This window comes from Cibotium barometz, chromosome 20 (genome assembly GCF_041138505.1).
Source record: "Cibotium barometz isolate CiBa-2024 chromosome 20, ASM4113850v1, whole genome shotgun sequence".
Taxonomy (NCBI): Eukaryota; Viridiplantae; Streptophyta; class Polypodiopsida; order Cyatheales; family Cibotiaceae; genus Cibotium; species Cibotium barometz.
Genome location: NC_141065.1, coordinates 41200047 through 41211714, shown reverse-complemented (window position 1 = coordinate 41211714; position 11668 = coordinate 41200047). Strand labels below are relative to the sequence as shown.

Genomic DNA, 11668 nt, shown 5'->3' with positions numbered 1-11668 from the left:
ATCATCATGGCCGAAAACCGAGGTTTGAACTTGGGCGGCCAAGCAAACCGGTACAGGGATATGTATACATATTATATTATATATATAATATTTAACACATTTCTTAATATAATATACATATTATATATAATATAATATTTAACACATTTCTTAATATATATTTTGCTCTATACCCTTATACTATGGTTTTACACCCCCCCCCCTACACTGTCCATTTTGCATTTTGCCATCACCTTCCACAGCTTACCCCTTATAAATTCATCTGATCCAGTGCCTAATTGCCCTCCCTATCCACCCACCTGCCTATCCAGTTATCACGCTTCAATCACCATTCCTTCCCCCTTCTCCATGCACAGACTGCCCTTTCGTTCACTTGTCACTGCCCTCTTTCGCCATAGCTTCCATGCCTTAATTGGCAATTGCAGCCTTCCACCCATCATTCAATCCTGATACATCTACTTAGATTATAGTTGACAAGTGCCCCCTTCACCCACCTGGCTTTCTTTCCTCGTTAATTAGCTTCATCTAGGATTAAGCTGTCTCCATCTCTTGGTTTAATTTGACAAGTGCCCTCTTCTCCCTTCATCCTTCACTTGGCTGAATTGCCAGTTGCTTTCTTCGTTAATCATTCCTCTCTCAGCTTAATCTTGGATTAAGCCGTCTATTCCTAAATCTCATCAATAAATTTGATTTCATTTCCAAACATGGGTGCCCTTGCTCAAGACAGTTTTTGGCCCTCCAATATTGCAGGAAAGAGGTTCTCTTCCCTGCAACCGTCTAGGCCAGCACTCAATGCAAGTGCCCGTGCAGCCCTGCTGCAGAGCTCAACTCTTAATCTCAAGGATTATGAATGGACAGAGCAAGAGCGCCCCTTAATTGCACATAATCAGTTTGAGCATGACCAATTAATCCCAGTGATAGATATGGCCGCCTTGTCATCATCAATGTTAAGCTCGGAGAGGCAGCGACAGGCATGTATAGCGCAGATGGAAAAGGCGAGCCGAGAGTGGGGGTTTTTCCAAGTGATTAATCACGGTGTTTCTGAGGAGCTGATTAAGAAGATGGGTAAGCATGCCAGAGAGTTTTTTGAACTGCTTGGTTTAGAAGAGAAGACGAAGGTCTTGCGTGATGCCAACACGTGCAAGCCAATGGGGTATGCATGCGGGGGTGCCGGGACACGCTTGAAGAGTGATCTCCCTTGGATGGAGTCCCTGCAGCTCCCTTGTGTTACTCAAGATATGGAGGCCTATGCATGGAAAATCTGGCAAGATGGAAACAAGGATTTCAGGTAGTTAGCCCCGTTAATTAATCACCTTGCTATCATTAATCACTATGATCTCTTGCCACAATCGTACCTTTACACACTAATCACCATGATTTCTACCTACAATTATGTTAATCACCCTGTTATCACCAATTACCATGACAATCGTTTAATCACCATGATTTCTAGCTACAATTCTGCATTAACTATGATCAACTTGGCAATAGCCCCCGTTAATCACATTGTTATCATCAGTCATCATGATTTCTAGCTACAATTATGCCTTAACCTTGATTAACTTGGTGATATGGTATCACTTAATCACCATGATTTCCAATTTAATTACCATGATTTATGGCCACAACTATGCATTAGCCATGGCGCATGGGTTTTATTTACTACCATCCTATTAAATAGTGCTAATGTGCTTAGTTTTTTTTTTGTTTTTGCAGGAACGTTGCTAAGGAATTCAGCCAAGCGTTGAAGGGGCTAACCCTTCGGATATTAGAGGTATTAATTGGGCAATTAGGGATTAAGATGGACGTGTTAAGCGGCAATGTGGAGCAAGGGAACAACTCGGTATTTCGATTCAATTATTATCCACCGTGCCCGCAGCCTTCCCTGACGCTGGGGCTGGGCGCCCATTCCGATCCACACCTGCTGACCGTCCTTCACCAGGACCTGGTGGGCGGGCTCCAAATCTGTAAAGACGGCCAGTGGATCGCGGTGAAGCCCAGACCGAACTCCTTGGTGGTCAATATTGGCGATGCTTTGCAGGTAAACAAGGCATGTTTAGCTTAATTAAGTACATTACAGTTGTGTTTTAAGTCCTAATCAAGTGCCTAGCTTAAACTAGCTTACACATTAATGCGTGTGCCCATTGCAATTGAGACTCTCTCCACACCAGGCCTCAAATTTGAAGGTAACCCCATTATTTCATCTCAAGGGTATAGTTTTATTTTTATTTTTTGGGAATATATTTATTCATATATATATACATGTATATATAATTATTTCAAGGGTATAATTTTAACCACAATTCTTTGCTTTCATCAAAGAAGAGACCTTTTCAAAATTAAGCATTTCTTTGAAGGTTCAAATTCTTCATCTCTTTCTATGAAGGGCAAAATGCCTCAAGAAGGATTCCACGGTCTTCAAATTGTAGAGATGCATTGCGGCACACATCCTCAATATATATGAAAAAAACACCTCAATTTAAACCCGTGTTTGAAGCGCCACCTAAATTTTGTTTTGGAGGAATGTCAATTTGATCCACGCGCCTTCTAGGTGTCTTTTCAATGAATACACATTTGAAATATTTGCTTAGAGGCCTTTAAATCATGTTTGAGGATGTGGATTTGAGTTACGTGCAAATTCAAGGTCCTTTAGTTGAATTGGGATTGTTTGTTTCGAGTTGTTTGTGTTGCCTCACATGCCTCTTCCCCTTTAACATGTCAAAGTAAATGTCAAATTCAAGCTTATTTGTATTTTAATCGGAAAGTTTTAGGGTCAAATCCATGGCTAGGATCTCCATTCTTACACATCATGTTCCTCAAACTTTAGCAACTTTTGTCAAACTTGTTTAAGTTAGACAAATTGTTAAATGAATTGTGTAATGTTATATTCCGCACAATGCATCTTCTGGGACCATGTTGCTCTCTCTCATTCCTGCTAAAGGCATGGTCACATGTGCATTTGTCTGAACAAGGAAATGTTGTTTAAAATACTTCACTTTTTCCTTCCTTGTTCCATACTTTAATAGGATCCTCATATATTAAGGCATGTTCTCATGTGGTGCACATTTTTTTGCAACAAATGTTGGTCCAAATGCTATTTTTTTAAAAAAATCATGGTGGCATGTTTGTTTTTCTAATAAAAGGGGTAAAGAGTCTCATATACACATGCACATGCAAAAAAATAATTTATGCTTGACTTTTTTTGCAAGCAGGTGTGGAGCAATGATGTGTACAAGAGTGTGGAGCACAGGGCCGTGTGTAACAGTAGCAAATCGAGACTATCCATGGCTTTCTTTCTGAATCCAATCGATGAAGCCATCATAACCCCAGCCACAGTAGATCCTCCCCTCTATAAGCCTTTCACATGGAAAGAGTATCGTGAATGTATGTATACCCATAGGCCAAGGGGAAAAAACAACCTCGTGCGCTTCAAGCTACCGCGTGAACAACCTCCCAAGTCCAACAAGATGTAAGGTGTAGGAGTATTTATTTTTGTCAAAGGAAGATGTCTTTCTCTCTGTCTCTCTCTCTCTCTCTCTCTCTCTCTCAATTTGAGCTGCAAGGTGTAACAATTTTCAGCCTGTTGTAGCACCTTCTTAGTTTAAAGTGAGCTAGCCCATGTAATCTATTTTTGTGTGACCGGCAAATATCTACAATGTAGACTTGATTTACGCAGCATAAAGTGAGGTGAGTATTTGCAATGTCATACTTGTACTCTAGGTGCTAAAGTGAGTATTTGCAATGTCATACTTGTACTACTATTCGTCAATTAGCTCGGGGCAACATGATAAGTGGTCAAATCTATATGCATTGAATTATAATGTGATAAAAAAATTTTGAATAGCAATGACAAATCACACACACCATGTGTGTAATATAGGGTGAGGATACACTATGTGTGTATCATAGCATTGACAAATCACCCCATGTGTATAACTTTACCTCATGCGGCCAATGCTATAAAGGCAACGGGACATCCTACTATTAAAGAAATATATCCATCAATCGAGAATCCACGATAGGATTTCAATATATATTACCGAAAGAAGCGAAGATCTTTAGCCTTTTGGTTTTGAATGCAAACCGGATTCGTCCACGTTACATTTACGGACAGGTGGTTTTTTTTAATGACCGTTGGATGTAACGTTTTTTTCTTTAATCTTTTGGAAGATGATGGATTCTTTTTTATTCTCTCTCCCTTTTTTTAAAAAAATTCTCTCTCCCTTTTTAAATTTTTTTTTTTTGAATGAGTGTGAAGTTGATAGGGATCCCTCGACCCTTAGGAAACGCCTTCTCTCTAATTGAGCGTAGCGTCTTTATTAGCCTCCCATTTATTCAAAGCTTTGACATGCATCACGTCTTAGAGTAGTCATTCCAATTTCCCCCCACCCCATATCATTCCTAGAAAATTGCATCTTTCCCAACATGTCAAAGTCAAGACACCTCTCTTGACTTGACCCATTCCCCCCCCAAAAAAAATAAAAAATAAAAAATTCACCTCTACTACATTGAACAAGTTTCATAACTTAAATTGCCAAGACCTCCGTCGTTAATTTCAAGGCCGATCGAAATTTCGGCCGGTTTCTTTCGATCCCAACTCTGAAAAAACACACTAAAGCATTGCCTTGTTTTTAAATGTGTTTAGCCTTCAAGTGTTGCATTGCAGGAGAGGGTACTAAAAGAAATGCCAAGAACGTAGATATGATGGTTCCAATCCTTGCCCACCACACTGTGAGGTGCAATCTTAAAAGGATGTTAATTACCTAACACTGACCACCTACCCATATCACTTCATCAACCTTGGCAAAACTAGTAAATGTGTGGCTCCCCCCTTTTGGCCTTAATTTGGCAATCACTTGTCTTACAAAATTGTTCAATCAATACACATCTTAAATCAATGGCATCACAACAAATGACTTTTGGTCCTCCTAGTAGGTGTCAGTAGCTAGACTAACTTTGTGATAGGTGAGGAATAGTAGTTGTACAAAATGAAGTTTTTGGCCTTCTAGAAGATTCATGGACTTTGTGAAGGGTTGTTTAAAATGTCAAGATTTGAGGCTCCGAAAGTCCTTATCTCCTTTGCATGCCACAAATCTTGTTGGCAATTAGCCACCAATAAGGTTTGAAATATGATAGCAAATTATTAGGACACATAGGCAATGCTTGACCCGCTTCATACGCTATATGAACGTTAGACATTCTTCTTTGTCCTTTCACAAAATGATTTGACATTGTACCTCTTCTCTTGTATTTTAATAATAAATTTCATCTAAGTTGAGAACAAACTTAGAGTCTTTTGGATAATTGAAGTCTATCTTATTGTATAGCTTGTAACTTGCAAAACTTGTGGATGATAAAAGCCTTTAAACTCCTAAAAAAAATTCTTAGAGTCAATTGTAAGTTTCAAAAGTGATGGTTAGTGATGAGAAATACCTAACCCAAGAATTCACAGGCACTTCTAAGAAAACCCCCATATCACACGTGTACAAAAAGGGTAATAAAAAATAGGTATGTGTACATAGTTTTTGTGGATATATACCTATATTATTTCTTATATGTATACATTCTCTTAAGGTGAGTATTTGATAATATATGCCTATATTATTTCTTACATGTATGCATTCTCTTAAGATGAATATTTGATACCTATACTATAAATCAAATGTATTCGTAGCTAATACATGAGACACCTACTAAAAAAATGTATTCGTAGCTAATACATGAGACACCTACTAAAAAAATGAATGTAGACCTAATTAAAAATTAATATCTTGTGCACTTAATTAATATCATACATTTTTTTCTAATATTCTAAAGATATTCCTTCGAGTGGGATGAAAATTACACAAACGACATCTCTCTTAGCATGTTCATCACATTGAAAGCTTAGACATGGCCACACTAGAATTTCACTTCCCAAAATGATATGTAAACATTAGCAGTCCTCTTTGATGTACCTCTTTGTTGTATCTACATGTTAATGGCCTCATCATCCACAATGCTCATTTGCTAGGTAACTTAAAAGCTATTTTCAAATAGTTATTAACTCACATAAATCAAAATTACTCATGCACAACCTTGCGCTCAAAGAATTGACCTCCCCTTGTCACAACACTAGTTCTAAGGGGCAAAGTTGTGCACCATAATTATGGGTTTTATTATTTTAAACCCTGAAATTTTTATGAATTTCTATAATAAGGTACCGCCTCGCATTCTTCTCATATGAACACAAAAATTAAAAACTTAACGTAATAAGGTGTGCTACCATTATGAAAAATAAATCTTAAGCATTAATAATGTCAACATGGATAAAGCTTTATCCACTTCTAATGTGTATGTAAGATTTGACTACATCTCCCACCCCTAATCCATAATGTAGATGTAATATAAATAATATACTCTATATAAAAAAGGCATTAGATCCTTTATTTTTACACATGTATTTCAATACTAATATGGCATAATCTCATTACAAAAAAAGGTCTTATCAATGAATAAAGGTGTTGTAAAGGTTAGCAATGTTTGATACACTCAAGAGTCAACATGATTTTTCAAAATTTATGGATGTACTTCAAAAAAGTGAGGAAGCACATTCTCTCATGTGCAAAACATTATGTTTCTTTGTTGGGAGACATGTGAGATGATAAAAAACATATGATTTACGCATCACTAATAATGGTAAAGTGTGAGAAAATTAAAGTAGTTGGAATCTCTTGGTTCACAATAGAGAAAATTCAACACATAAGAAATTCCATGAGTGCTCTTTATGGATTTCTCACGATATGGTTATAATAGCTTATAAAGGCATGCATTATTGGCTAGGTTATATGTTTTATCAATACTAGAAGTTATGTATTATAACACATGAGTAAGCATAGTCAACATAAGTGATAACCTTTTAGTTGGCTACAAGTTGTGAGTGTGGTAGACACAATGAGGTGGAGTTATTTTTTACCAACGAATACATAAGTGATGGTGTACAAGGCTCATCCAAATTCTACTTAAACACAAATACTTATAGTAAACATGAATACATAAGTGATGATGTCATTCAAATTTTACTTAAACACAAATCCTTATAGTAAACATAGATGCTTTTCTCATAGGCACATGATTCATAGACTTACAATGAAAATGACAACTAAAAGAGTCATGTGAGGTTAACCATGCCGCATAACAACAAGTTAGCATTCTAGTAATTGTTTGGTTTGTCTCACTGGTTTATTAAGTTAACCATAATGCCAATGCATACATAGCTAACTAGGGCCAATAGGATGTTGACTCACTCATATAGATGGCTGGCTACATGTTATTTATGTGTAAACATAAAAGTGGAAAAAGTAAGTAGTAAGTTATATTCGATTTGGATCCCAAATTTGAATATAATTTGGAATTAAAACTAGATAGGTAAATTCCAACATTAATTACCCATTATAAAGAAACTTATTGTTTGTTGGTCCATAAATGCCAATGTAAATTCTTGAGTATGCCAACAAATAGTTAGTCCATCCTTAATGCATGTACACATCAATCAATAAACATTTATACAAGTTTTAGGGTTGACAAGGGACATATCGCCAAATTCTGATCACACCTTCTTTGGTGGCAACCTTTGGTAAACTAACAAATTTATGCCCTAAAAAGAGAAACACACCACATGTAATTTTAGGAAAAGGTGATGTCAACCCATGCAATTGAATAAAGAAATTGTAACTTTTTTGAAAGACCCAATGATGACCTTACCCATGATCACTCCATTCCTTTATTTTCATCTTCCTCTTCCCTCCCATACCTTCATCTCACTTTCCTTGACTTCCTTTTCAAACTCACTACTCTTTCTAACTTCTCTTCCCTTTAGGAGCCTTTTTTTATGTCATTCGAATGCAAAGACTAATAAAAAATAATCTTAGTATACAAGTTTAGGCACTATTGCATTCATATTTTTGTGTGCATATGTGTGTGTATGCTGTTAGAATTTCGTGGTGCTCATGCTAGATCAAATATGTGGAGGAGAGAGACTCACAAAGTACAAGAAAAGATCTTGCTTATTAAGTTGCTCAAAATACAACTAAGCTTCATGCTCATGCAAATGCCTTTGGCATGGCTTGCTAGTGGCCTAGGGTTAGGTGACTCCCTTAGGACCATTCACACCCACACACTTTCTACACCCTTGTTTATATCTTCTATATCTTAATACCCCCCCTCAATACCAGCCATGAAAAAAATGTGCTTGGAATGGGTGGTATTGGACATATGGAAAAAAAAAAGTGCCTTTATAACATTAGTCTTACAAGAATGGTCATGGTGGTGTGGTTATCTAGGACTTACAACTATTTTCTAGAGCCTTAGAGGCTAATACAATGATGCCATCTAAGTCTTTATTTGATATTGATGGAGATGTACACCTTAATGATGGTGCACCCCACTCTTTGTGCTTGCTTGATCTCTTGTAGTTGACATGCTTTGGTCATACATACCATTGCTTCCACATGCTTTCCACCTTGACCATTCTCACACAATGATCAAAACAAGGCTGCCACCCTTGCTTAAGTGGTTTGCACATAGATGTTCCTTCAACATGCTTGATGCTTTTCTGCATACCATACCTCCTCCATGGGCAATGAGGGCCTTCTTTAGAGTAATGGTTATGAGGTAGATCTATATGGGAAAGGGAAAGAGAGGGTCTTACCACTTGCCTTATAGATTGGTCAAGGGCAGTGTCTACTCCTTACAACAAAAGCTTTTGTGCATGTTGGTTACATGATACCCATTAGGGTTTGAAGGTACAAGCTTAATGAAAGTGAGTAAGTGGTTGAGGTAAATGCTCAAACCAATAAGGTACATCATTCTTGGCTCAAGAAGGTGAGGGCATGGCTCATAATGTTACCTATGCCTCTTAGAAAGACAATGCCAAGAGATGCTTAAAAACATGACAAACAACAAGGTAGAGCACTTAGTGGTGCTATGCTCAACCTTAAAACTCATCTTAGAAGAATGTTGAATATGCAACGGAATAACATGCCTTGGGCTTGGGAAATGAGAGCATATGGCTTATGACATGCCTATGCCTCTTACAAACAAGAGCCTCAAGGGTGATACACAAAAACATTAAAGATGAGCACTTAGTGTACATGTGCCCAACTTTAAACCACTAAAGGAACTGAGTTTGATGATGAAAAACCATAAAACTTCAACCTCTTTGGCTTATGGGATAAAGACAATGGTTTATGGTTGCACCATTTCTCCTTGGCACTTATGGTGTGTGCCCGGCCTCCAATATTGATGAAGAAGAGCCTCCTTAGTGTTAAAGACCTCCTCCTTTGATGGTTATGACCATTATTAGTGTTAAGCAACACTATTAGTGCTTATAAGCACACTTTAAGAAGCTTTATGCACTTGAAGACGTTGATGAAGCTTGATGACAAACAGGCTCATGTGAATACCTCATGGTGTATGCCCACAACATCAGAGAATCTGGAGCAAAACACTTCAAGAAGCACTTAAGAGATTTGAAGCTAAGAAGAGGAGATTAGTGAAAAAAAACACTATTGTGAAGCTTTTATTGAAGCTTCCATGGCTTCCTCACAGGGGGACCTTGGTCTTTTGCTGATTACGAGCACATCTGACAGGCACTGAAGCTCATCTCTTGGATGTAGAGCCTGGGCTTCAAAAGCCCTAAGCCCACTAAGCCTGCAATCGCCTACACATGATGAATGGTCGTACGAAAAATAGCGGTTCAGAAAACGGGCGCCGACCTGCTCAGAGTGCAATGGTGCGGTTGAGGGAGGAGTAATCGACTAATTAGCTGTACATTCCTGAGCGCCCGGACCTCCTCTACATTTTCCCAGATGGAAGCACGCCGAGTTCTTACCTCCACAAGTTGCTAGAGCTCCTCCACTGGTAGGAGGTTCAGCTCCACAAAAGAAAAGGGAATAAAATTGACCTATTCTACACCACAAAAATGACCTAATCTTTCCAAGCTCTAGATACCATGTTAGAATTTCATGGTGCTCATGCTAGATCAAATATGTGGAGGAGAGAGACTCACAAAATACAAGAGCTTATTAAGTTGCTCAAAATACAACTAAGCTTCATGCTCTCAAAATGCCTTCTAGCTCCACCTTTAAATAGGTGAACTAGTGGACCATAAGTCCATTCACACACACCCCCTTCTCCTCCCCTTTTACATAACCTTAGTCTCTTAATACCCCCCCTCAATACCAACTATGAAAAAATTGGAATAGGTGGTATTGGACATAGGATGCCTTTATAACATTAGGCGTACAAGGTTAGGAATATAGGTGTGGTTACATTGAGATTTAAAACAATTTCTCAGTGGAGTTACAGGCTGATACAAAGTTAGCTTCTGACTCTTTGTTAGGACATTTGGAAGTGATATGTACCGTTTGTTTACACTTGTTGCATTTGATTTTGTTGGGATATTTGATCCAACAATTATTTGCCAAATGACCCACCTTTTTGCAATGGACACATCTTACTTTAATCACTTGATGTGACAAAGCTTGTTCAATATTCGATGAAGTTGTTGCATTTGAAGATTCAGCTCCTCCCTTCTTTGGCCTCTTTTCTTCATCAAGAAAAGATTGAATGACTCCTTCAAGGGTGGGATTAGGTATGTTCTTCAGGGTGGTAGGTGGGGTACACCTTCTTGGACTACTTTTAGCAAAACAGCCACTGCATCATCTTCATCCATTCTCGCATTCACTGATGCAAGTTGAGCCATAAGGCCCTTCAAGTGAGAGATGAAGGCTCCAATGCCGTCTCCCTCTTTGAGTTCCAAGATGAAAAATTCAATTTTAAGTGAGATCTTGGAATTCTTACCATGAGCTCCATAGAGCTTGTCAAGCTCATCCCATTTCTCCTTTGTAGTCTCGCAAGCTGGTCCACATGGTGAATGAGAGCCTCATCAAGATGAAGCATGATGATGGCTTGTGCCTCTCATTATCTTCAATATCTTCAGCCTTAGTTCGATTAATAACCTTAGTGCCAGAGATGAATGGCCAAAAACCTTTGGACATCATCTTGTACTTGACAAGGACTTGCCAAATGTGGAAGCCCTCTCCTGAGAACTTCTTAATTTGGGTGTTGTCCTTTGACATTGGGTATTAAAGGAGATTACTAGAGAGTAATGGGGTGATTTATGAAGAAGAAAAAACCAAAAATTTGTGATGTTTTGGCTTAAGTAGAAAGAGAAAGGCTTATGAGAGTGCAACAACCCTTAATCAAGCCAAGGATGTTGCATAAAAAAAGGAGATTAAGATGGTGAAGTTTATGGTTTAGCACTTAGGGTTTGTGGCCAACCACTAATTCTGATGGAGATTAGCTTTATTAGTGTCAAAGAATACTTTGTTTGGTGATTAAGATCGCCATTAGTGTTTAGCAACACTATTAGTGCTTAAGAGCACATATCTAGCATCTAATGACACTTGCATTGGTGATTAGATTGACCATTAGTGTTTAAGAACACTCTTAGTGTTTAGAAACACTTTGGAATGGCTCCCCTTTATTGGATTATGAGCATGGCAATCTGATTCAGGTACCTGAAATAGTCTCTTTGGTATTGCCTTCTCACCATAGTGGTGGATTGTGTATGTGTACTCACATAAGGTAGCATGAACAAGTGCAATTTGCACACACACATACATAC

General features: G+C 38.1%; 1 protein-coding gene across 1 annotated transcript; it reads left to right on the top strand.

Moving 5' to 3' along the window:
- Positions 1-210: 210 nt before the first annotated feature.
- On the top strand, positions 211-3518 carry LOC147627882 (fe(II)/2-oxoglutarate-dependent dioxygenase 1-like). The gene is made up of 3 exons (XM_086814856.1): positions 211-1288; positions 1717-2041; positions 3213-3518. Exons 1-3 carry the CDS (start codon positions 705-707, stop codon positions 3471-3473), a joined length of 1170 nt encoding a protein of 389 aa, XP_086670982.1. The 5' UTR covers positions 211-704; the 3' UTR covers positions 3474-3518.
- The last annotated feature ends 8150 nt before the right edge of the window (positions 3519-11668 follow it).

Bases quoted from the DNA above. Each gene is read 5' to 3' on its own strand.
- LOC147627882 (XM_086814856.1), top strand. From the start codon at position 705: ATGGGTGCCCTTGCTCAAGACAGTTTTTGGCCCTCCAATATTGCAGGA. The intron at 1,289-1,716 runs GTAGTTAGCCCC...TTGTTTTTGCAG, and splicing joins GATGGAAACAAGGATTTCAG to GAACGTTGCTAAGGAATTCA. The intron at 2,042-3,212 runs GTAAACAAGGCA...TTTTGCAAGCAG, and splicing joins ATATTGGCGATGCTTTGCAG to GTGTGGAGCAATGATGTGTA.